Consider the following 25,756-nt stretch of genomic DNA (forward strand, 5'->3'; position numbering starts at 1 on the left):
ATGTACTCCGTACATGTAGTACAGATGATCTAGGCGTGCGTGCATGCATGCGTGGCCCGCCATGGACGCGTCCAAAGATTGCACATCTCCAGACCGTCAAATACAGCTAGCTAGTACCAGAACAGCAGAGTTCCCTGTCCACTTCGTTGTCTCGCCCGCGGTGGGCAGGTTGCGCGCCACTACGTACTGCCCAACCCTCGCCGCGGTATCGTAACTCGTAATAAGAGGTTGAGACTTGAGACGGGGAGACCCAAATCGCTCGTGTTGCGCCTATAAATGTCGTTGATTGCCGCATCATTACTTCACAAGTTCACATCTCCATCCCCATCGAGTTCTTCGTTTTCTGACTCTTGTCAGCATGGCACGCTTGCCTCCTCTTGCTGTGGCTTCCGGCGCTCTCCTCCTGCTGTTCGTCTCGGTCTCGCCGTGCCGCGCGGTGGCAGGCGGCGGGCCGAGCTCCGTGGTGCTGCCGGTGAGCAAGGACGACGCGACGCAGCAGTACGTGACGATGTTCCGGCAGCGGACGCCGCAGGTGCCCGTGAAGGCCGTGCTGGACCTCGCGGGCACCATGCTCTGGGTGGACTGCGACGCCGGGTACGTGTCCTCGTCGTACGCCGGCGTGCGGTGCGGTGCCAAGCCCTGCCGCCTCCTGAAGAACGCCGGCTGCGCCATCACCTGCCTCGACGCGGTATCCGCAGGCTGCCTCAACGACACCTGCAGCGAGTTCCCGAAGAACACCGCCACGAGCGTCAGCACCGCCGGCAACATCATCACCGACGTGCTGTCGCTGCCCACCACCTTCCGCCCCGCGCCGGGGCCGCTCGCCACCGCGCCGGCGTTCTTGTTCACCTGCGGCCACACGTTCTTGACCCAAGGACTCGCCGACGGCGCCACCGGCATGGTGTCCCTCAGCCGCGCCCGCTTCGCGCTCCCAACGCAGCTCGCCGACACCTTCGGCTTCTCCCGCAAGTTCGCGCTCTGCCTCCCCCCGGCCTCCGCGGCCGGCGTCGTCGTCTTCGGCGACGCGCCCTACACGTTCCAGCCAGGGGTGGACCTCTCCAAGTCTCTCATCTACACCCCGCTGCTCGTCAACCCGGTGAGCACGGCGCCGTACGGCAGGAAGGACAAGACGACCAAGTACTTCATCGGCGAGACGACCATCCAACTGAAAGGCCGCGTCTGGAGAGAAAAGTCAACCGATTACTTCGTCAGCTTGACGGGCATCAAGGTTAACGGCCACACCGTGCCGGTAAACGCGACGCTGCTGGCCATCGACAAGAAGGGAGTGGGCGGCACCAAGCTAAGCACGGTGTCCCCCTACACCGTGCTGGAGAGATCCATCCACCAGGCGGTGACCGACGCGTTCGCGAAGGAGATGGCCGCGATCCCGCGAGCACCGGCAGTGGAGCCGTTCAAGCTGTGCTACGACGGGAGGAAGGTGGGGAGCACGCGCGTGGGGCCGGCCGTGCCGACCATCGAGCTGGTGCTGCAAAGCACGGCCGCCTCGTGGGTTGTGTTCGGGGCGAACTCGATGGTGGCCACCAAGGGAGGCGCGCTCTGCCTCGGCGTGGTGGACGCCGGCACGGAGCCGCAGACGTCGGTTGTGATCGGTGGGCACATGATGGAGGACAACCTGCTGGAGTTTGACCTGGAGGCATCGCGGCTGGGGTTCAGTTCATACCTCCCGTCTCGGCAGACGACCTGTAATAATTTTCGCCTCGGCTAGCATGTAGCAATGCTGGCATTTGCCCCGTTCCCAAGTATGCATGGCCATACCTACAAATTTTGGGTCCCCCGGTGTTTAACACAAAATAAGGCCTTATGTCTGAAAATACCAATCTCTGAAAGAAATAGTAAGTTTTTGCCAAAGTTTCACCCCCTCCATTTCATATTATAAGTCGTTTGACTTTTTTCTTAATCAAAGTTATTATGTTTGACCAAGTGTATAGAAAAAGCTAGCAATATTTGCAACACGAAATTAGTTTTATTAAATTTAACATTGAATATATTTTGATACATGTTTGTTTTGTACTGAAAATGTTATTATATTTTTTATAAACTTGATCAAACTTAAAAGAATTTTAATTAGGAAAAAAGTCAAACGACTTGTAATATAAAACGGAGGGCTAGTATTTTACAATACGTACTAGTATTCCAGACAACCAAAACCGACTTTTGCGTGCGGGCCTCCGGGCCATTGAATCTAGACAAATAGTTGTCCAGATTTATAGCCAGAGTTTAATTCTATAACTGTCTTTAGCAGTCACTACGGCAAGGAGCATCAGTAGACGCTTGCCTTTTGGAACCACTGACCTTGCAGCATTAATCCTTAAAATTGACAAGGCACCAATAATGAAATTGGTGAAGACCCATTTCAAATCATCAGCAACCAAAAAAAAAAAAGCACATTTCAAAACATGAATTACTACTGTGTGAATAAGTGAATAATGCATTTGCCACTCAAATATCCAGTGAAAACGCACGCATAACATGTATCACTGCTTATAAGAAAAAGTTAAGAACCACCGTTGAAAATGAGGCTAGAAACTTTAACAGTTATCTTACTTTTAGGAATATAAGTTTCAACAATCATTACAGCAATACTACAAGCGTGAAGAAACAAGACTAACTTTCCTCCCAAGTTAACGGAAAAGCAATATGTATAAGATCCATATTGAAGCTAAACTTACATGTGGTTTGGAGATCAACAAAACTTCGAATACTCAGATGGCATGTAACAGTTCAGACTACTGATATACCAAGTACCAATGGTATGCCATCAACTCTAACCAAATGGATACTCATTTCAGGACCTAAAACTTCCACTGAGCATCATTATGGACACTTACAAACTTCAAATAAGTTCGCCACAGAACTTTATAAGTTCTAATGCCTCATGAGAACATTACAAAGGGCTCCTTTGATTAAAAAAAAAACTTGTTTTTCTATAAAATAAATTAATGGAGTCCTAGCCTACCAACAAGGATAAAAGGGGATAAGATAGCAGGACAATGGACCTGCAGTTATTTCATGTTTTCTGAAGACTTACAAAAGTCAAGAGGGCGAAGAAATTTTACAGGAGGATGATATTTTATAAATAAGAATTTCAGACATGACAGGTCTAACTCTTAAGAAAAGTTTGTCAATTCCATTGGGTGAAACAAATTCTGTATGGGGAGAACATGCTTCACAAATGAAAAAAAAAAGGAATTTCAAACAAGACAGGGTCTTAACTCTAAAAAGGAGTTGTCAGTGTCATAATATTTCACAGAACAATATATACTGTTTGAGCAGCATAACTTAGAAGTGGAATTTGTCAAGTGCCAGTGAAAATACTCTGCTCACACCATTATTAGGAGGGGGGAAATTAGCTTATTCAGCACAGACAGTTGAATGAGTTGGCTATCCATAAAAGATAAATGTACTGTCCCTTTAGTGAAGATTAGGGTAAGAGCAATTGTGTCTCTAAGTACAAAATACAAAGGCTAAATAACATGTCACAACTTCGTTATTCTCATGATGCTATTAGTTACTTGTACTACGGTAGCAAAAGTAATCCAACATATAGGATATGATAAGATTGCATGGCAAGACAATGTAAAAATGTACTACCTCCATTTTCATTTATATGATGTTAGTTAGTTCAAAAAAAAGGAGGAAGCAATATGCATTAATTTGACGACAATTTTAGCCTTACCTACAGGCTACAGAGAATACACACTAGAAAGCTGGCGCCTTGGCCTCAGCATAATCAAACATTGACATCCTAATCCATGAATCCCGTGAACTTAATCTTCCCCTCGTACGCTTTTACAACATCTGGCACATCTTCCTCATACTTCCTCACAAATCTCTCAAAGAAACTTGCATTGCTACGCTGCAAGGGTCTCAACAAGTCCATCTCTCTCCCATATCTCTTAATCTTCCCCTCCCTCAATAGCACATTCAGCACGGCACATTTAGGTATGATGTTCTTCTCCAAGCTGAACGTCAAGAGAAGAGGATGTGCAATCACATCTGCCGGTGCAACCTTCAGCTTTTCCTGGTAGAAACTGAGCTTCCGCTGGATAGTTTTAGCTGTGAACACTAGTATACCGGGCTGCTCCCTGAATGCCTTGAGCAACTCGCTCCTGGAAACCCCAAATCTCATGAACACGGACATCCGTTCCTCCCATGCCCCCCTCTTGAGTCTGGACAGTGCCCAGAAGCCGTACACGAAGCGCGAATGCGAGATGGGCACCTCGAGCGCCTCCAGGTCCCCAAAGATCCCGTCAATGCGGTCGGGTGACATCGTGAGAGCGCTGAGATTGATGACGACGAGCCTGGAGATGTTCGCCTCAGCGAGGCCGTGGCGGCGAAGGGATTCCACGGCGGGGCGCATGCTGCTGTTAATGTCGCACCAGAGTGCCCAGGGGTTCCGGGAGATGGCCGCGCAGAGGTTGGCGTCGGTGCCGACGACGCCGCGGATGAACTCGACGCACGGGACGAGGTGCTTCTCCAGGCTGCGCGCGAGGAGGGGTGCGCGGGACAGTGCCGAGGGGACCACCCCGAGGGAGGCGAAGTACTCGAGCTTTGGCCGGAGGATCTTGTCCGGGTTGAGGATGAGGAGGCCCGGGATTTTGGGGAGCACCTGCGCGATGTTGGCGTCGGAGAAGCCGTGGCCGCGGAGGAGGGAGACGACGGCTTCGGCGTCGGCGTTGGAACGGAAGCGTGCCTTGCGGGAGATCCTGGCGGCGGCGGCCGGGGAGAGGCCGACGGAGGCGACGAGGTAGGAGGCCGCGGCGGAGGATTCCGCCTCAGGGGTTCTTGCTAGGGGGGACGAAGAGTAGCGATGGGTGAAAAGCGTTGCGTGGTGGTGGTGGTGGTTAGGGTTTGCGCCGGCCGCGGCGGCGGCGGAGGCGCGGCGGATGAGGACGAGGAGCCGGCGGCCGCCGGCTGTGGGGAACATGCCTGGGATTTCGAAGCGCTAATGCGAGTTTGCGACTGTTAGAAAGCGGCTTTAGGTTTTAGTCTGCTGTTTGGATGTGGGGATTTGGAAAGGGAGAAGGGTTTGAAATTTGAGTTTGATTTTCTTTATATAATGGATTTCCATTAATCCCTCTATATCCACGAGGGATATACACAGCTAAAAGGATACAAGAGCACTTAGATTTACACCTCAACAAAGAGGAGAACACACAACCAAAAAAACGAAAAACCTACAACCTTGACACATCCCTGCATCCCAACATTCTCTCTTGAAACAGTCGAAAACGACGAGTGGAAGTCGTCTAGTCGCCACCGCCCCTAGTGCATTTGTCGCTGCGAATCTCCATTGGTGCCATCTTCATCTGCTTCAAGTGAACCGATGCCACGCGCCGCTGGGTAGTCCACCTTCATCCATCGTCGTCTAGTCAGAACTAGCCATCCATCATCGTCCACTCAGAACTAGCCAACCAGACGCGAGCTGAAAGGATCTGCTTCGCCGGATTCCTAAGCCTCCGTCACCCATAGGGCCGCTGCCAACGTCAGAATCCTCCTCCTCTTGGACTCTGAGCCCGCCGCCACTTCTATCGGCGTCCTTTGCCGTGGTCAGAGAGGATATCATCTTCCGCCCAGACTCCTAGGCATCCGCCGCCCCTAGGGCTGCCGTCACTAACTGGATCCACCTTCACCTGAATCACCTTGCATCGGCGCTTACGCCGCCGCAACCGAGGAGGTCACTGCTCGGACTCGAAAGCCGTCGCCGCCCCTAGTGTCGCCGCTGGCTATGAAACCACCTTCGCTGGAACCGCCTTTCCTTGCCGAGGACTAGGCATCGACACTAAGGCTGTCATCGTTCTCCATTGCACCCACGGTCACTCGAAGAGTCGTCACCGCCGACATCTCGCTGACCAGCCACCGCACTGCCTCCCAACCCCTCCGCTGCTGCGCGCCAGGTGCAGTTCAACCACCGCCGCTCGCCAACTCCCGCGCCTCTGTCCCTCCCGACCACCTCCGCCGCCGCGTGCGGCCCGGCCAGCCACCGCCGCCCATGGCCCCGCTACCTCCCGCATCGCCAGATTTGTGGGCCGGAATCCCAGACCCGGTAAACCCCTAAACCGTGCCGTGGTCTCTGCAGGAAAACCCCGCCGCCACCTTCCTCGCTGCCGCCCGGCACGCCGGCAGCTTGCTCGGGCGGCGGCAAGGCGAGGGGACGAGGAGGCGAGAAGGAGACGAGGAGACGCTACGTGGTGAGGCGAGAAGGAGACGATGCGACTTCTCCATGTGTGAAATTTGAGTTTAATATTGGGCCACTTATTTTATAAAGATTAAATTTCATTAAACCTACTCCGTATCACCTACTCACTCCGTCCCATAAAAAACAAATTTAGGACCACATCCGGTACTAGGTTGATTTTTATGGGACGGAGAGAGTATTATATTGTCCAAAGTTATATAAAACCATAGGTATTTTAATATGTGACATATAATTGTCCAAAGTTATATAAAACCATAGGTATTTTAATATGTGACATATAATGTTAGGTATTATGATCTAAAGTTTCATAAATCACATTATTAACTATTTTGACATACTCCTAAATCAAAAGAGAAAAACGGATGCACCATTTATATGATGGATAAAATTCTCATAAATTTAAGATGTGACTGTACAACTTAAAAATGTGATAGGCCAAAGTCAAAGTGATAAGTAATGTGATTCTGTAAAAACGTTAGGATCGTAATAGTCTAAGGGTAGGTACCATGTATGTCAGGGTTATTGATACCACATATCTAATAGTAGTTGACTAAATCTCGGGAGGACCCACCACATACCATGTCTTATACGGGAACAACCTTCGGATATAGGAGGAGTTTCACGTAAGGAAGGATGAATAGAGTTCTACATGGAAATGACAAGGACTAGTCGGATTGTATCCATATTGGTTTCCCTAGTTCTACTTGGAAAGGGGACACCTATGGGTATAAATACAAGGCCCCCTAGGAGGAGAGGGGACACAGACATGGACGCCACAAAGCCACAAGCCAATACAAGCCTACATACGCCAAGACAAGCTGCCAGATATCGACATCAGAGATAAGCCTAGGAAAACCCAATATGGTACCTACGGGAACCGAAGAGAGGAATCTAGTGCTATCTCTGACCTCGCCGGGCACGGATTCGAGGAGGAAGGCTACCATGTTATCGACTACGAGTCAGCACTTTAGACCGCCAAGTCGACAACAGATAGATAGGCTACCTCAAATATTATACTGGTGTGATTATGGTGAATAAGAGCAACGACCGGCTTCGGCCAACAGGAGTAGGGTTATTACCTGACAATTCAGGGGCCCGAACCTATATAAAAATCCCTGTCTCCATCTTTTTTACCTCAATCTCGCATATACCCTAGTACCAACGATCCCCATACTATGCAAATACCGGAATCGCGACATCAAACGTCGACAATGTGTACAAGTTCTTGTGGTTTCATGAAACTTGGACCATAATAGGTGGGGTTTTACTCTTTATAAAATTTAGGAAAAAGTATGAATTACCTCTTGAACTATCGCGGTCGACCGAATTATCCCCTGAACCCGAAAACCAGACATTGCTCACCCTAAACTTTCAGTACCTAATGAATTACCCCCTTGATCCAATCCAGAGCGGTTTTGTCCTACGTGGCATACCATTCAGCATTTGAAAAAATTGGTGGGACCCACCTGTCATACCTCCTCTTCACCTCTTCCTAATCTCTCTCTCTTTCTCGCGTGCAATCTCGCGTGCAAGGGCGTGGGTGCGCATGGCGGCACAGAGGGGTAGGCAGCAGACGGCGGCACGTGGGGGTGAGCAGTGGACTGAGGCGGCGGCCGCAAGGCGAGGGTTGAGGTAGGCGTTGGTCGCGCCGACGCGCGGGAGTGGGGATGGCAACAGGGAGAGCGGGCCGGGCGCGGTTGTTGGGGTGGAGGACACGGCGGCGACGGTGGAGGGGGACGACAAGGGAGCGGAGAGTGTTTGCTCCATGGCTCTAGCAGGCTCCCGTACCGCATCGCGCTCGCCACCGTCTTCCTCGAGGGCCACATCTTCCTCTTTATCTCCGTCATTGGGTTGCGCTCCAAGTTCGCCAAGTTCATTCCCAAGCTCGTCCGGATATCGTCGTCTACCGGGATTGGGCTCTTCTTGGAGTTCATCGGGCTGCGGAGCAGCGAGGGCGTGGGCCTCGTCGGATTCAGCTCGTTGACGCTCATCACGCTCGGCGCATGCCCGACGTCGCAACGCGCGTCCGTGGCGCCGGTTGTGACGTTCCCCATCGTCAACTAGTTGATGTTGGGGACGTCGCTGGTGACAGCATTCATCGTGTCGTCAACGGGGATCATGGTGGGGCGGGAGGACGGGGCTCACCGCGGCTGCGTACTTCACTGAGATCCGCCATTGAGAGGGTGGGAGGGGAGGGAGATCGAAGGGGAAGATGAGGTGGCCGCCGCTTGCCTCTCCACCACACCCCTCCTCACCGTCGCGCCGTGCGTGCTGCTATGAGCACTGCTGTCTGCGCCGACCGCCCGCCCGCCCGCCCGCCCACTGCACGTCCCCGCGCCGCCACCCACCTCCCCGCCCTTCGTGCTGCCCCATGAGAGAGAGAGAGAGAGGGAAGAAAGAGGAGAGAGAGGAAGAGGGGAAGATGAGTATGACGGGTGGGTCCAATATTTTTTTATAAATAAAATGCTGACCGGATTGCCACGCATACGCCACGTAAGAAAAAACCACTCTGGATTGGGTCGAGAGGGGTAATTCGTCCAGTATTGAAAGTTCAGGGTGAGCAATGTCTGGTTTTCGGATTCAGGGGGTAATTCGATCAACTGCGATAGTTCAGTGGGGGTAATTCATACCTTTTCCTAAAATTTACTCTATTTCAAACTACAACTGACTTTGACAGTAGTAACATTTTCTGAAATGCAATAATATCCTCATCCATATGCAGCTTAGATTAATAGCTAATCCCTCCATCCTAGAATATAATAATTTAGTACCGGACGAGAAATTTCATAGTAAAATGAATCTAGACGTGTATCTGTTTATATTCATTGTACTATGCAATGTGGGGATGGCAGTCGGACACGACGGGCATGGGTAGTGACTACCCATACCCATGCCCGCGAGGTAATTCATGCCCGCGGGCATATCCGTTACTACATGACGGGCAAGGAACACTACCCATGCCCGTTGTCCGCGGGCGCCATGTGCTCGCGGGCATGCGCGTTTACCCGTCACAAACTCACATTTCAACATTTCAACCACAAATCTCCACAAGCAGAGAGACATTATCGCAATTTAAAGAAAGGGTACAATTGTACCAAGTTCAACAATACAAGCATTACAAGTTCATCAGTACTAGATGGTGGCATTTATACTAATTTAACTAAGTTACCACATGTCAATTGGTTTTTGCCCGTGTCCGTATACCCGTTGGGTATAGGTTTTGACCCAATAAAAAAACCTATGGGTACTAAATGGAGAACAAACCCAACTCTATTAGGGTTTTTACCTACGGGTAAACGGGCAAACGAGTTAAATTACCATCCCTAATGCAATGTCTTATCTGATACTGTGTTGCTATATTATAGAACTGAGAAAATAATTAGTTAACAAGATACCTCAAACGTCTTATCTGATACTACGTTACTATATCATGCGACAGATGAAATAATTAGTTAACGAGATACCTCAAACTCTGAAAAAAAAAGTTGCATCAAACATGTTTGTAATCGAATTCAATTCTTAATGCATTATAAAGTCAACACGATATGTAGGGAAATAATTATACAAGTACTCTAAGTGCTAACAAAATCTCAAATAGGTGTAGTGGTAGGTAGAGTCGTGTGTAAAGCTGTGTTCGGCACATGAGGTTAGCAAATAATCCTCGGGCTTGTAAAACTAGGTGATTTATTAACACATAATTAATTAAGTATTTATATTTTTTAAAAAAATAAATTAGTATGATTTTTTAAAACAACTTTTCTATAATTAATTAAGTATTAGTATTTTTTAAAATAAATTAGTATTATTTTTTAAAACAACTTTCCTATAAAAAAAACTTTTGTAAAAACACACCGTTTAATATTTGAAAAACATACTTGTGCGTGTGAGATACTTGTGCGTGTGAGAAATGAGAGGTGTGTTGGGAAAAAAGAGGAAAGAAAACAGCCAAATAGTACTTCACTAGTTCAAAATCTCGCAAGCCTATAATCACATTCACACTAATCCATGTGACAGCAAAATCTCAAGTAGAGGAAGCGCCAGAGATTTGGTGGTATGGTAGAGTCGTGCTTATACTTTAAGCATCAGAGTTTAAATTCTTGCGCTCATAATAGCATTCACATGCATACATTTTCAATATAAATTTATTGAGACATATGGATTCATTGTTATGCCCCTATCCTTAGACTTGTGTTAAAAGGATTGTGTGCACCACAGAAACGATTGAACAGCGATTCACCTAAACCAACAGAGGTATGTACATCAAGCCAGTCGACCGTTTCTCTACCAGCATGTTTCATAACTTCATCTATCTATACATAAAATAAAATTTTGTCTGCATTAATAGACGGCAAGGAGCATCAGTTGACGCCCTGCCGTTTGGTCCGTTTGTTCGGAACCACTGTTGCAGGCTTGCAGCATCTGATCCTTAAAAATGAAAAGATGTCAAGATACCTATAATTAAACTGATAAATACACAGTTGTCATGCTTGTTAATTACCTCTCAAATTATTAGAGGGAAAATGTCACATTCCAAAACATGAGTTACTACTGTATGGATAACTGAAATACTGAATCATGTAGTTACCTCAGTATCCAGTGAAAACGTGTGCATAACATGTATCACTGCTGTATCAAACGTAAAAAATCACTATTCAATATGAGGCTAGAAACTTTAACAGTATTCTTATTTCTATCTAGGAATAAGTTTCAACAATCATTAAGGAATAAGGGTAGGCTAGAAACTTTAGCAGTGTGCTTATTTCTAGGAATAAATTTCAACAATCATTAAGGAAGACAACAAGCGTGAAGAAACAAGACTAACTTTCCTCCAAGTTCATGGAAGCAATATGGATAAGTTCAGGAATCATACTGGAGCAAAGAAAATAACATGTGGTTTGGAGAACAACAAGGAGTCAAGTACTCAGATGGTGTGTAACAGTTCAGCCTATTGATATAGTACCAAGTATGATTTGTATGTCATCAACTCTCAACCAAATGGATATCCCATTCTAGGACCTAAAACTCCCACTAAGCAGAATTAAGGACACTTTGAAACTTTGAGCAAGTTCCTCACAAAACTTCACAATACCTCGCAAGAACAGTACATCAAACCAGTTCAAAGAAGTCACCGTAACTCCGCATTCACAATTCCAAGACTATCAGATACTCTTGAACATTCTTAGCAATCATACAACAAAGATTTGCAGATGATAAGTCCTAAGCACATGTTAGATGCAGGTTATTGTGGGTGGTTAACCTGGCAAGCTTCAAGAGCAGTACAGCACGATTACTGCAGTGTAATCTTCAATTAAAATATAGGGATAAATATATGTTTCTTCTCTTATGGTGGCAGTGGAAATAGTTCAAGTTTAGCATTGATCTGCATATCAATATACCAGTAATTAGTTTTCTTCTGATGTTCTTCATTCTACTATGTATTAGGGAGTAAATCCACTTATTTAGTGATCTGGAGAGCAAGGCTTAGAAGCTTAGTTCTTTGCCTTATAGGCATTGCAAGCCATGCCTCATGTCACTAGCTATAATTTTCCACTATACTTGTTTTATGATGTCCTCATTGTGCTAGCTTGCATTTTCTCTCAATGACAATGCAAGATTTATACGTAAAGCTGCAGGATAACCACATATAAGGAAACTCTGAAATCTGAACACTTGATAATCTACACAGACAAACCACAGATATTTCAGGTGTGTTGAAGAAAGAACTGTTTGAAAATCACAAATTAAGTTAATTTACGAGATTGTTTGAAATCAGAAAATGATAGAGGAATTGCCCTTAAAGGTATCACTACGACGTCATGTATCTAGGTTTCCCAAGACCAGAATACTTCAAAATGGAAACTGCTAAACTACAAATATATGATACTAAGTAACCATGGTCCAACAACAGAGTAATGCTGCTCCATGAAACAGTGTTAGAATTTAGAATCATATGCCTTGATCTCAATGGCTCTAAAAGAAAAACAGACAACCCAACCTGAAGTGATTTTGCTCCAGAAGAATAGCCTTTTGGCTTCCGTGGACTTAAACACCCTGACCCTGACCCTTGAATCCTTTGAATTTGATCTTACCCTCATATGCTTCAACAACGTCTGGCACATCAGCAGCAAACCTATCTACATACCTCCCTGAGAATGTCTTGGCACTGCCAAGCAATGCATGAAGCAACTGGATATCTGGATTAATCTTCCCCTCTCTCATCAACACGCTCAACACGGCACACCTTGGCAGGATGGTCTTCTCAAAGCTATATGCCATAACAACAGGATGCACCATTACCTCGCGCATTTCAAGCTTTAGCGCGTCGCGGAAGAACGACGCCTTCTTTTTTATGGTCTCGTCAGCGCCAAGCAGTGCCGTGGGCTGCTTCTTGAAGGCCTCGAACACCTCACTCTCGGACAAGCCAAAGCTCCGGTACAGCGCCACCTTCCGCAGCCAGGTCGCCCTCCTCATGCTGCACATCGCGCGGAACGAGTTGGCAAAGCGGCCGTCCGTGATGGACATACCCATAGCCTTGAGATCCTCGAAGATTTCGCCGATGCGGACCGGCGACAGCATGAGCACGCCCATCTGGAGGACGAGGACTTTGGACACGTCCTCGCGGCCGGTGAGGCCGTGCCTGTGGAGGGCTTCCACCGCGGGGCGCATGCAGTTGTCCAGGCTGACCATGAGTGCGCGAGGGATGCGGGAGAACCCGCGGCGGATCCCGTCGTCGCTGCCGATGATGCTGCGGAGGAACTGGATGGTGGGGACGAGGTGCTTCTCGAGGCTGCGCGCGAGGAGGAGCGGCGCGGTGGACAGCTTGCTGGGCTGGAACCCCATCGTGGCGAAGAACTCGAGCTTGGGGCGGATGATGCGGTCGGGATCGACGGTGAGGAGCAGCGGGGCGCTGCGGGCAATCCGGGCGACGTCCGCGTCGGAGAAGCCGTAGCTGCGGAGGAGGGTGCGGACGGCGTCCGCCTTCTCGGTGGATCGGATCCGGAGGCCGCGGGTGTTGGCGGCCGTGTGACGGGCGACGGCCGGGGGGAGGCCGCAGGAGACCAGGTAAGAGACGGTGTCGGGGCATGGCTCGGGGTCGGAGCCGCCGGTGACGGCGGTCGAGGAGTAGCTGTGGAAGAGGAGGGCGGCCTGGGGGTTGGACTGGACATGATATGCGCCGCCGCCGCCGCGGATTTGGGGGAATAGGGCGGCGAGCCGGCGGCGGCAGATGGCGGCGAACATGGTGATGAAGAACGGGGAGAGGAAGAGTGGGGACTCGCGAGGGTTTAGCCGTACTCCTTTTTTTCACGGTACCCCTTGGGATTAAGGGGATTTATTCTGAGTACTTCTTTTAATGGATAAATGGTTGTTATCCTAGACTTGGGCCTAAAACCTTATAAATTTCTTACTTCACAATTTGCTTCGGTGATTCGCGCTCCCACAATCTCAGCTCCTTCTCCTTAAACTCCAACGAAGCTTTAATAACATGCAATACCCTGACAAAGTTAGGGTTTAGGGATAGAGGGTATCGACGGGTTTAAATGGATTGTTGTGGAAATAGTGATACGACTATAAATGAAAAATAATGGACATGGGTAGGCAACAATGCTAGAGAGCCACGTGGATGAAGGAAGATAGCTGGCCAACGTTAACGGCGGGTGGTATTGGTGAATTTGGCTTAGGGCCTCTTTGATTTAAAGGAATGCCAAAGGATTTTTGGAGGAATGGGATTCCAAAGGATTTTTTTTCCTTCAAGCCTCTTTGATTCATAGGAAAGGCAAGTATAAATTCCATAGGATTGCACTCCTATGAGTGGATTTCAAAAGAAACTAAAAAAGAGGTCAGACCTCTTGGAAATGAAGTGATGTGCAGATTCATTTGTTTTCCCTATGCCTCTATCAAAGGGATCTTCTTACGTTTTCCTCTGTTTTCTCTTCCCATAGGATTTGAAAATCCTACCACTTCAAATCATGTGTTTTTCCTATTCCTGCGTTTTTCCTATGCTGCGAATCAAAGGGGCCCTTAAGTAGAAGGAGGGCTAGGGAAGGGAGAAGAGGCTTGCTAGGGGTGCCTTGTCGGCACCTTTCGACCACCAGTTTAGCCGGGTGGCAATGTGGTGGACGACAACGACACAGGAGGTGGGGCATCGAGCGCTCACTTGACCAAGTCATGGCAGCGGTAGGAGTGAGGATGGAGGAGAGGAGGTGTTATGTTTATGGGGTATTGCATGAATTTCAAAGTGATCCAATCCGAAATTTGCAAGATTTCATATGGTGTTTCCCATCAAATAGTTAAGTTTTGATTTTGTTTTCTCAAATACAGAACCCAACAACTTGGAATTGATATGTTTTTGAAAAAAAAAATGAATGCTAAGAATTATTATATTTTAGGATGGATGTATAACAACTTTTATTAGACCAAGTAGATTGTAAAGTTTTTTTAAGCAGAAACGTTAATACAAAAATTTTCTTCATAGCTTTGATAGATCTTCTTATTTCAATAGAACAACTGCAATATATTAGTCTTGTATATATTTTTGCCATCTCTTCTTATTTTTCGTGAAATACGTCATTATGATTTTTTAAGACCATGCATATATATTGGAAGAGCTTTCACCATCACGAAGTATTAGAGAGTCAACCATGATAAACTACAAACATGGGCTAAATTCATAACTTGCAGGTATCAAGGCTAAAACATTGTCTTAAGGTGTGCAAGAAAATTTCAATTTTTCTGCAGCTTTAGAACTAAGAATTCTTTTTTTTAAGACTCAAGAACATTTTTATTAGAGATAGTCAGGGATCAGGGGAATAATCCCAAGTACATCGCCATGCAAAATAAGTGAAAGCATTGAACCATCCTTGTTAAAAGGAAGGGTAACTAGACTAAAGAAATATGCTTCATAATGAAAGCAAACAGTAATAAAGATTGTCAATTGACAGGAAGCTGCGGCTTTGCCGCGACAACTACATCCAACGGCCTCTATAAATATCCACACTGCTTGACAAACCGGTAATTCCCTTCGGTTGCCTCCACGGAATGGCACAAATGAGAGGTTTGTTATTGCGTCGTAGATTTTGGTATGAGCTTCACCGAACACAGCAAATGATTTTCACGGAGTTCACCACTAAATCTAAATATGAGGAACACTGACTATAGTCCTGTGAACCAAGGTTGCACACGTGAACCGTGCTCAACGCGAATGGCGAACCCTGCATGGTACCCACTATCTGGAAGCAAAAATGAAGCCATCTCTAAAGTCTAGTTGATCTTCAAGTGAAAGATTAGGATGGTGACGAATGAACCATTGCCTTTTGACCTGAACGAAAGTGGTTGAGGAAGAGGTAGCCTGCAATTTGTGGATGTTGAATAAATTGCTTGATGGCCAAATCAACCAAGAGAAACTCCCATTCAGCACTAGGCCATCATCACTGTCGGGGCCATTGATTGAGTGGACAAGCACACAACCAATGCATTGACGACAGCAAGTACTAGCAAAGGAATGACTAGAAGCGAGCAACAGGACGACAACCTTCATCTGGAGGCAGTCAACTTTCTAGTGATTACCTTTTTATCTCCATATGACCATATATTAGTGTCCCGGCCGATGTCATAGCGCAGAGCTTGTCCCCCCCCCTCCCCAATACTCCCGTCAACATCTTCCCCTGCAGATCTGGAGCCAAGCACAAAACCACTGCACCAAACAACCACCATCGTCGAGGTCTTCAACTAGGAGCAACAACTCCCCTAAGTTGATTCTTCCTGACCGCCGCAAAAGCAGCTTTGGCAGTCGGCTTCCAAGCCGGAAGGAAGGGCCTACATCTCCACCTCCAGCCAAGATGTCGGTTGTGGGTTCTTCTCTCGAAACCTTCCATTTTGCCACCTCTGACAAACGAAGCCACCACCTCCTACAACCTTCATCACTTCCATGAGCTAGCACATGGGAAGAAGAAAACCCCAAAACAAGACTAGTTTGATCTATGAGATAACCCGACTATAGAAAACTCTAACCTAATCTATACTAAAGAACTAGTAGAGTAGATGCTCGACTCCTCTTCCGGCCATCACCCATGGTGAGCCGCTGGAGTTGGGGGAAGAGGGATCGGGAAGATTTTTTTTTCTAACTCTCTCTAAGCCTCCCCTACTCTCAAACCTGCATTTCGATCACCTCTTCACAGAACAAGCAAAAATCTGAAAATGAGAATTCAGATACTCCCTTTTCGGATTTTAGAAAGTTGTCAGAATAACAAAGTGACTACTGAGTACCCTTCAATTGGAACGTGGGGCATTTTTTTCGAGATTTAAATCTTTTTCTACAAAATGGTTGTTTTCTAGAAAAAATATTTCAGGTAATGGCTAGAGTCTTTTTTTTCCTCAATTTTTTTTTAAAAATATTAGTAATAACTATACTAAACGGATTAATAACTGTTTATAAAGAAAACCAGGGGAATCGATATTCAGAGGAAGATACCCCCCTCCATCGACTACTCGGCCGGCCACCTGCGCCGTCTCTACCCCGAGGCCCCGAGCGGGCCGAGCTCCCATCGTCTCATCGCCCCAAACCCCCCTCTCCTCGCCTCTCTTCCTCCTCTCGCCAAATGATGAAGTCCCTCTTCCTCTTTTCCGCCCACCCCAAGCCGCCTCCTCTCCCCCCATCCCCCCACCTCCGCAAGCTCCTCCGGCTCACCGCCTCCGCCTCCACATCCGCCTCCTCCCCGCCCCGCGCCGGCCGCTCCCGGGGCCCCGCCCATGCCAGGCCCCGGCCCAGCCCCCGCCCCTCCCCCTCCTCCTCCCTCTACGCGCGCCCCAGCCTCCTCGACATGGAGCGCGGCCGCGCCGCCCGCCGCGCCGACGTCGACGCGTTCCTCGCCTCGCTCGGCGTCGACCCGGGCGAGCTCGCCGGCCTCGAGCTCCCCGCCACCGTCGACGTCATGCGCGAGCGCGTCGAGTTCCTGCACTCCCTCGGCCTCTCCAACGAGGACCTCGCCGCGTACCCGCTCGCGCTGGGCTGCAGCGTCCGCAAGAACATGGTCCCCGTCCTCGACTACCTCGGCAAGCTCGGCGTCCGCCAGGACGCGCTCCCGGACCTGCTCCGCCGCTACCCGCAGGTGCTCCACGCCAGCGTCGTCGTCGACCTCGCCCCCGTTGTCAAGTACCTCCAGGGCATGGACGTCAGGCCGCACGACGTGCCGCGGGTGCTCGAGCGCTACCCCGAGCTCCTCGGCTTCAAGCTCGAGGGAACCATGAGCACCTCTATCGCCTACCTCGTCGGCATTGGCGTGGCAAGGCGGCAGGTTGGCAGCGTCATCACCCGTTTCCCAGAGGTGCTGGGCATGCGGGTGGGTAAGATCATTAAGCCTTTCGTCGAACACCTTGAGGGCATTGGGTTGCAGAGGCTAGCTATTGCAAGAATCATCGAGAAGAAGCCATATGTTCTTGGTTTTGGGTTGGAGGACAAGGTGAAGCCTAATATTGAGGCGCTTCTGGAATTTGGGGTGAGGAAGGAAGCATTAGCATTCATTGTGGCACAATACCCAGACATTCTTGGAATTGAGCTGAGAGACAAGCTTGCTGCACAACAGAGCTTGTTTGAGTCTAGCATTTTGGTCAGCAGTGAAGATTTTGGTAGAGTGATAGAGAGGATGCCACAAGCCATTAGCCTTGGCCGAACTGCAGTTCTAAAGCATGTTAATTTCCTTACATCTTGTGGCTTCTTGCTCTCTCAGGTCAGCAAGATGGTCGTAGCATGCCCACAGCTGCTCGCATTGAACATGGATATAATGAAGATGAGCTTTGAGTACTTCCAGAATGAGATGGAGAGGGATTTGGAGGAGCTGGTTGAATTCCCTGCATTCTTTACATATGGCCTTGAGTCGACTGTAAGGCCACGGCATGAGATGGTGGCGAAGAAGGGATTCACATGCTCTCTTGCATGGCTTCTAAACTGTTCTGATGCCAAATTCGATGAGCGCATGAAATATGATACGATTGGCATTGAGGAAATGGAAGTTGATAACTCTTTTGACACGAACACTTTGTCGGAGCGAGTAGAGGATGAGGTGGAAGATGAAGATCTGGATGAGGATAGTGATTATGACAGCACCGATGATGAGTTTGTTGAGTAACATGCTTCAAGTATCAACTGTTTGCTGACGAACTTGCATGTAGGTCTTCAGCTTGATGCTCTGTTGTACATGATATGATGCAGTCATGCGGTCACTAGGTGGTTGTTTTTGAAGGATTGGCTTGATCAACAAATGCTGGATATATAAAATTGTAGCTTAGAGGTCCAATGCATTCAGATATCCTTGATCTGTGTAGTGCTGTATTGCTCATATTTGTTACTGACAAGTTGGTATTTCCATTTAGAAACATATTTTTGAGAAAAAATACCTCGTGTGGACAGTTCATATTTCCTGAATACGAAACTTCATTTTAACCTGGTTCTGGCCAGTGCATTAGGGGCTCACATTTTCTTCAGAATTTGGACAGTTGTGCTGCATAGAACATTTGTTGGCCTTGCATACTTTTTTTTTCCATCTCTTGTTATTTTTCATGAAACGTACCATTCGTTTATGATTTTCTTTGAGAGGATTATACGGCTTATGCCTACAAGCTGGAAAAGAGATTTCGTCACCAGCAAGTGCCATACACTCAAAACTGATATAGATTGCCAATAGATGAGCTAAATCCATAACTTGCAGGTGCTAAGACTAAAATCCTGTCTTTAAGGAGAGCAACGAAGTTGCAGCATTTTCTGCATTTCTGGAAAAGGGCATTTCAGATGCTCAGTAAGAGAAAAAGGCACAGATATCTACAGGTTTTAGTTTTAGAAGTTGTCACAAGAACAAAGTAGCTGCCTTTCAATTGGAACGCAGCAGGTATCAGCACCATGGTTTGGCATATTGGAGGAAAAAGTGAAACGGCATATTTGCAAATGAAAAATAATTTGTGAATAAAACTTTGGTATACGTGTTCTTGACATCTACAAGCAAAAGCTAAAAGATAAATTATGATGAAAGGCCCTAAAATTAACTCTAAATTTTAGGTTTAAAATTTAAATTTTGACTGATAGGTATAAGTATAAAAAAAAAAGATGAGGCTGACTTATCCGAGATCTGCATTTTCTTCATAAATACCATTTATTCCAAGAGGACATGTACAATGGAGGCTACTACTATTAGTGGTCTCAAGTTACCACGTAGGCTAAGGCCACTAATATACACACAATCCTTTAATGGAGACTACTGCTAAGTGCTAAATGTTTTTTCATTTCAGTCCTTATTAATTTTTTTATTATCACATCGATAATACTTTTATATTTTAGACCTTATAACAACAAAAAAGAACACATATATATACTCTAACCTCCTAACGGTCTCACAATTAGCCTCTCACATTCATTTTCCACCCCCACCCCCTTACCACCACTGTCGTTATTCTCGCCTCTCCCCCTTCTCCGACGGAGGCGCTCCCCTTCTCCTTTGCTGTCGGTGCTCCTCTTCTCCTTCTCTGTGCCTTGTCGACGAGGCATGGCCCGCCCAGCTCATGGTGGTGATGAGATCTCTGATGTCGAGCTTCGTGTGGCAAAGGGCGACAGGATCAGCAGCGCTCGAGCTTGAGCTTTCCAGTGCGGATCTGGCATCATGCTCGCTGGATCTGGCCGAGCTCGAGAGCCAGAGAGATCCACAGATCTGGCGTCATGCTCGCCGGATCTGGCCGAGCCACCGCCTCGTCAGCGTCTTCCCGGAGGTGGTGTCGATTTGTTCGGAGCCGCCGTTGGGCTCCCTCTCCTCCCTCCCTGGCGGCATGGGCCACAACGAGGCATGGGCTGGCGGCGATGACCTCCAGCCCGTCAACTCGTCAATGGCCTCCAGTTTCTCTTTTCTCCTCTGTAACTTTCCGGATCACACAAATCGTCTTCTCTCTCCTAGAACCACAGTTCAACCACCGTTTCATCTGCCACCCTGCGAGATCACTTCAAACCTTCAGTGAGTTACGAGGCACCATATTGTACATTTGTACATGGCCTTATGAAGTTATCCAGTCACTACACTTGCACAAGAACCTTATCAGCTATCAGCGCCACCAGAAAACGAAAAGGACACGTGTACTACGGACTGCCAGACGAAACACGCCAAGGAGGAAAAAAAAATGGGCGTCCAGCATCTGCTCAAGCTGAGGATGGCGTCGCCCCACCCGCACCCGCACCCCGGCGCGCCGCTCGCCGCGCGCCCGCTCTCCGCGCTCGCCTCCTTCTTCCTCGCCCGGCCCTCCTCCACCACCGCCGCGCCTCCTCCTCGGCACGTCACCCTCTCGTGCTCGCGGCCGCACTGCAACCACAACCAGTGGGCCGCCAGCCGGTGCCGCGGGACGGCGGGCCGGCGGCGGCTGCAGGGCGTCGTGGCGATGTCCTCGTCGGCGGCGCCGCCGCCTCCGGGATCCGTGCAGAAGTCGGAGGAGGAGTGGGAGGCCATCCTCTCGCCGGAGCAGTTCCGCATCCTCCGCCTCAAGGGCACGGAGTAAGACGTGTTTCTTCCCACTGTTTATCCTTCTTTTCCCCTTAGAATAAAAAATACTAGCGTAAAGTCATTGCTAATTTGCTATCTGTTTCTGTTTCCGTTTCTGATAATGCCAATTTCTTAAAACTTTGAATCAGTATATACTCGGATCATGTATGAGCATGTGTGGAACGGTGCATTTCCTTGCTACTTTGCAAGAGCTCTTTCAGATATGACTTGCCTATGCATGGTTACTGGCTCTGGACAGCCAACCATCCTGTCTCTTTATTAATCTGCTCCCGAGTTTCCATCTTTTTTTTTTTTTGCCATGGGTCAACAGTTGTAATGTTATCTAGTTGCATTTCTGGGACATTTTTGCATGCTGCAAACGTTTCTAGATCTGCTAATGCAATTTAAATGGTTATGATTTGGCCCTGCTCAGCTGTGAAGTGTACAGCTGCACAGCCAAAGCTATTGGGTGGGAGCAGCCACAAAAATAATAGCCGACCAGGCCAATTGATTTTACCAAGCAAAAGAAGAAAAAACAAACTAAAATGCTTGTGATCAGTTGCGAAGCTAGGATTTAACTATGAGGGGGGCAGCTTAACAAATGATTATGATAAAAAAAATTGTATAAAAAGTATTACATAAATTCAAAGATTTTTTATAGATGATAAAAAAAACATCAGAGCTAAAAGTCTATATAAATTGACAGTAATTAGAAAAAAAAACTTGGCAAAATTAGCAACAAATTGAAGAACTAATATTCCAGAGGTTTAAAATTAAAATGATGTGACAATAGATATAGTTAGTTTCCTAATCATCGGCTCAAGCACAAGAAAAACACGCACCTATGGCTACAGATTTAGTAGGAAAGTGGAAACTGATATGTAAACTCACGATGGCTCCCAGTCGTCATGTCGTGTAAACTACAATTGCTTCTTCTAATACAATGGCGTGCAATCCTTTTGCCAGTTTGTGAAAAAACATAACTCTCATCTGAATGACTGAATGTACGTTCTTGGAATGGATGCCTTCCTATTTTTGCATTTTGATGACATAATGATTTTTTGTGCACACAATTGTTCATAAATTAAGTACCAGCTGTACTTTGGATATCAAATGGTAGAATTACATGTGGAATTTCATGTGTAACAGTATCTGATATTTTACTCTGAAGACGAAATTTATCAGTTTACCAGCCCGTTACTACTGGCTGTGTATATACATATGATTGTCTAAAAAAATCAGCTTGTTACTATGATCCTGTATGAAATGTTAATTTTAGGTTTGTCTCTAGACATATCCTCTTTGTCTTGAGTCTTGACCAGGATTGTATCTTGCTATACAGACATAGTACTAGTGCATGAACCCTTTTGTCGGTAATATTTCTTTTGTCTAGTATTCGACCAACATGTTATTGTCTCATTGGACACAGCTGCATATCATGAAGTGCAGAATGTAAGCGAAAAATAGCTCAGCCAAAGTTAATAAAGCGAAGTCACTACAAATGCTTGTTGGTTGTAACCAACTTACCATCCTTTGAGGCTTGTTTTGTTCCTGATCTGCAACTGTAGTCCTGAGTCCTGACAATTGAGTAATGTAACAAAACTGCAAAAAGATAATTCTGTACGAAGTTGCAGTGCTGATCCTATTCTCATTATCAACATTGTGTTGTCGTACAGTTAACGAATTACTGGTGTATGACATGGTTAATCTGGTAGTGTCTTGAACTAATTTTGATTTGATCTTTTTTTTTTCCAGGTATCCTGGAACAGGTGAATATGACAAGCTCTTCGCTGAGGGTGTTTATGAATGTGCTGGATGCGGGACTCCATTGTACAAGTCATCTACTAAATTCAACTCAGGTTGTGGTTGGCCAGCATTCTATGAAGGATTTCCCGGAGCCATCGCACGAACGGTATGGTTTTGTCTTCTACATCGAATGGCGATGAATATATATGGTGTTTTGTTTTCCTCTTTCGGTCGTTCCATACTCTCCTACTGATGCTGGCACTATTTTGCAACTTCAGCCTGATCCTGATGGCAGGCGAATAGAGATCACCTGTGCGGCTTGCGGAGGACATTTAGGACATGTCTTCAAAGGGGAGGGGTTCAACACGCCTACAGATGAGCGGCATTGTGTTAACAGTATCTCACTCAAGTTCATTCCAGCCTCAGAAGATAGTAAGCTTTGAGCATGGAAGTATAAGCCAGCAATAGAACAGTCTGCGCAGTCATAGTAAACCTTATTAAAAAAGTATCGGATTTTTCAGAAAGCAATTTATACTCTGCGGTTTGTCAATAATGCGAAATACCAAGTCTGATGATTGTCGAAAACTTTTGGCTGTAACCTATTTACACTTCCAGTTCTACATTTTTTCCGATAACCAGAGAAGTTCATATCCGTACATAATTGAACACGGAAGAAACTATCCGATGGAGAAAGCCACCGGGAGAATGGCAGGAGTTGGTGTTCTCGGTCTGCAATGGCAGTTGCGTCACTGAAGACGCTGATTCTGTCGCTACGATGTCACTTGTATAGACGATGTGGCGAACCATGTGCGCCCCAAAACAAAGCCAAAACAGGTATTGGAAAAGCCTAAAGGCATCTCAGCAACAATGATAATCTTAAGCTATGAACTCATATCAGCAGTTATCCAAAGGCGCATGTAATGCTAATATTGTCTCATTTCATGAAAATGTGAAGAAACAGCGACTGCCACCAGAAAAAATCAAGCAAGTTCAGTTAACGTGGCGAGCTCATCCTGTGTCCTTTCGGTCGAAATCTAACTACAGGTTCTTTTAACAAGTTAACTCCAGGTTATGATGCTGTAGACCTTCTCCATCATCAGCTAACAGCTCTAAACACGCTGCCTATGGTGTCGCCATCCTCAATGAAGAATATGATAAACCTTCCAAAAGCAGACTGGTGAAAAAACATAGTGTTCAGTTCGATGCTGATTGCAACAGCCATAACGCAATATTTGAAGAAACAAGTCAGTTGATTTCAAAACTCTTCAAACCCTATTAACTTTCTACTTGCCTGGTATTAGTGCCAAATATTGCAAAATAATTTTATCTTGTTTCACTTTTGTTTCTCTTTGCCTCACATGCTTTCAAGGCTTGAACATCTGCCATAAAAAGGAAGCAACACAGATATTGTTAGAACAAAGTGAGATAATGTTACGATAATAAAACCAGAATCCAGCTTGTGGAAAACTAAGACAGCACTAACTTTAAACAAATATGGATGTAACTATCATAGCTACCATACTTTTATCCTCAAAGAAATGCTACATTTAGCTCGGATCACAATGCAAAGCATCTTAAAATTGCAACATCTCAACTCAGGTCTAGCCCCTTGACTTGAGCAAACATTAACCTCATCACAGCAATTGTACAGCCAAAAGACAAAATAAAATGTGGCTGTAAGTTATTCGATTTTGGAAAGCAACTAGGATGCAAATGTGTGACCAAACTTTGTGCAGTGCTAGGAGCCTAGGACATTAGTGCTATATGATAAAGTTGGATCTGCATGCCTGCTGTTGTTACTTGTTAAGGGCCTGCGAGCTGTTAGGTAAGCCAAATGTGTACAAATTGCCTCATGGATCAGCAACTTCTTTTACTAGAAAATTACCCAGTAATATCGCACAAGTGCGCATGGTTGTAAAGAAGCGCCGAAAGACATAACTTCGCGAAGCCTTAGAATAGTTTCGGGAAAGACATGAAGCTAAACCACATTCACATGTAGATTTATCTTGGATGATTCTAACTCCCATTCTAGCACGTTTTAAGCTATTGAAGGCCATATCATGCCATTAAGAACCTATCTATATGCAAGAATTTCATACAAAACAATTCAATTCCCAAAGAAGCAAGAAAAATTCCCCACATTTCCTTTTCTCTCTGAGAGTGTAATGTGATAAGCAAGTGAGCCTCACTTCAGCTATACCATAAGCACTCTCTTTTGAAGAAGAAAATTTCGTAGCATTCCTGAGTTTACATTAACACTTGATAAACCAGAAACCATTCACATGTAACATGAGGCAGTTATCCTGGGTATTCAACACAACACTACAAATCCAAGGTTTTGCCTAATTCCAAACCATTTGACAACAAATTCAGTTGATCAGTTCCAATCTGAGCAAGCAATCAGCAACTTTCAGCAACTCATTCAGTTCACCAATATGAAGCCAAGGCCTACTATAGAGAGAGAGAAAGGAATGACGAATTTGTCGCGATGCTTACGTGCTTGGCAGGCCTTCCAGTTGCGGTTGGACTCCACGAGGCAATCCTGCAAAGGATCCAAGCGAACAGCAAGATCAGAGACTGTTAAGTCAGGAAGAGATTTGCGCGCGGCAGCAGGACAGGAATCGCCTTCGCCTCCTCAAGTCCTCAACTACTAAGAACGAGGCGGGGAAGAGAACACGCAGGGGAGGGAGAGGGGAAAGGGAGCGGGAGAGAATCGGTGCCTGGAGGGAGAGGTAGAGGGCGGCGCACTCGCTGAGCTGCTTCACGTTCTCGTCCTCCTCGTCGGCGTCCATCACGTGGAGTGGGTGCGGCGGCGCAGGCGCAGCCGGAGGCGGCGGCGCGGGCGCGGCCCGGCCGTTGCTCGAGGAGGAGCCCATGGTTTTCGCCCTCTTTCGTCGGTGTCGAATCGGTCGAGTCGAGCGGCTCGAGCCCGGACTCCTATTTGGTCCATTTCTTGAAAGCGTAAATCGAAAGTACGTTTCCGAGATACGGACATGGAACCCTTTCGGTCATGGAGAAACACGCTTTCCAGCTGTCAAAGCGGGGAAGTATCAAAGCACAAGCGTGTTTTCAGACATGGTTAATTTGATCATGTGAATGAGATGTGGTGCAGTTTGATCTTTCTGCCATGAAAAATATTTGCCTCAAATAAGGCACTGAACCATATACATATTTTGATGTCGCTGCACACCTTGAAAGCGTAAATCAGAAATACGTTTTGGAGATACGGGCATGGAACTATGGATAAACACGTTTTCGAGTTGTCAACGCGAGAAAGCATCAA

The 25,756-nt window shown here is 46.8% G+C and overlaps 6 protein-coding genes across 6 annotated transcripts; 3 read left to right on the forward strand and 3 right to left on the reverse strand.

The window, feature by feature from the left end:
• Nucleotides 1-294: 294 nt before the first annotated feature.
• LOC127774328 (probable aspartic proteinase GIP2) lies at nucleotides 295-1,942 on the forward strand. Its single transcript, XM_052300553.1, has one exon. The coding sequence runs from the start codon at nucleotides 359-361 to the stop codon at nucleotides 1,724-1,726; it is 1,368 nt and encodes a 455-aa protein (XP_052156513.1). The 5' UTR covers nucleotides 295-358; the 3' UTR covers nucleotides 1,727-1,942.
• A 1,662-nt stretch (nucleotides 1,943-3,604) lies between these two features.
• On the reverse strand, nucleotides 3,605-5,012 carry LOC127772960 (uncharacterized). The gene has a single exon (XM_052298962.1). It carries the CDS (start codon nucleotides 4,946-4,948, stop codon nucleotides 3,767-3,769), a length of 1,182 nt encoding a protein of 393 aa, XP_052154922.1. The 5' UTR covers nucleotides 4,949-5,012; the 3' UTR covers nucleotides 3,605-3,766.
• Nucleotides 5,013-10,130: 5,118 nt separating this feature from the next.
• On the reverse strand, nucleotides 10,131-13,517 carry LOC127773278 (uncharacterized). Its single transcript, XM_052299318.1, has one exon. The coding sequence runs from the start codon at nucleotides 13,457-13,459 to the stop codon at nucleotides 12,263-12,265; it is 1,197 nt and encodes a 398-aa protein (XP_052155278.1). The 5' UTR covers nucleotides 13,460-13,517; the 3' UTR covers nucleotides 10,131-12,262.
• A 3,204-nt stretch (nucleotides 13,518-16,721) lies between these two features.
• Nucleotides 16,722-18,833, forward strand: LOC127773277 (transcription termination factor MTERF4, chloroplastic). The gene has a single exon (XM_052299316.1). It carries the CDS (start codon nucleotides 16,816-16,818, stop codon nucleotides 18,340-18,342), a length of 1,527 nt encoding a protein of 508 aa, XP_052155276.1. The 5' UTR covers nucleotides 16,722-16,815; the 3' UTR covers nucleotides 18,343-18,833.
• A 1,500-nt stretch (nucleotides 18,834-20,333) lies between these two features.
• LOC127773279 (peptide methionine sulfoxide reductase B3, chloroplastic) lies at nucleotides 20,334-23,058 on the forward strand. Its single transcript, XM_052299319.1, has 3 exons — nucleotides 20,334-20,739; nucleotides 22,483-22,639; nucleotides 22,752-23,058. Exons 1-3 carry the CDS (start codon nucleotides 20,372-20,374, stop codon nucleotides 22,914-22,916), a joined length of 690 nt encoding a protein of 229 aa, XP_052155279.1. The 5' UTR covers nucleotides 20,334-20,371; the 3' UTR covers nucleotides 22,917-23,058.
• Nucleotides 23,059-23,294: 236 nt separating this feature from the next.
• On the reverse strand, nucleotides 23,295-25,386 carry LOC127773280 (uncharacterized). The gene is made up of 4 exons (XM_052299320.1): nucleotides 25,194-25,386; nucleotides 24,970-25,015; nucleotides 23,765-23,852; nucleotides 23,295-23,647 (listed from the first exon to the last, which is right to left on the reverse strand). Exons 1-3 carry the CDS (start codon nucleotides 25,347-25,349, stop codon nucleotides 23,797-23,799), a joined length of 258 nt encoding a protein of 85 aa, XP_052155280.1. The 5' UTR covers nucleotides 25,350-25,386; the 3' UTR covers nucleotides 23,295-23,647; nucleotides 23,765-23,796.
• Between the last annotated feature and the right edge of the window lie 370 nt (nucleotides 25,387-25,756).

The sequence above is a fragment of the Oryza glaberrima genome, chromosome 5 (assembly GCF_000147395.1).
Source record: "Oryza glaberrima chromosome 5, OglaRS2, whole genome shotgun sequence".
In the NCBI taxonomy this organism is placed as follows: domain Eukaryota; kingdom Viridiplantae; phylum Streptophyta; class Magnoliopsida; order Poales; family Poaceae; genus Oryza; species Oryza glaberrima.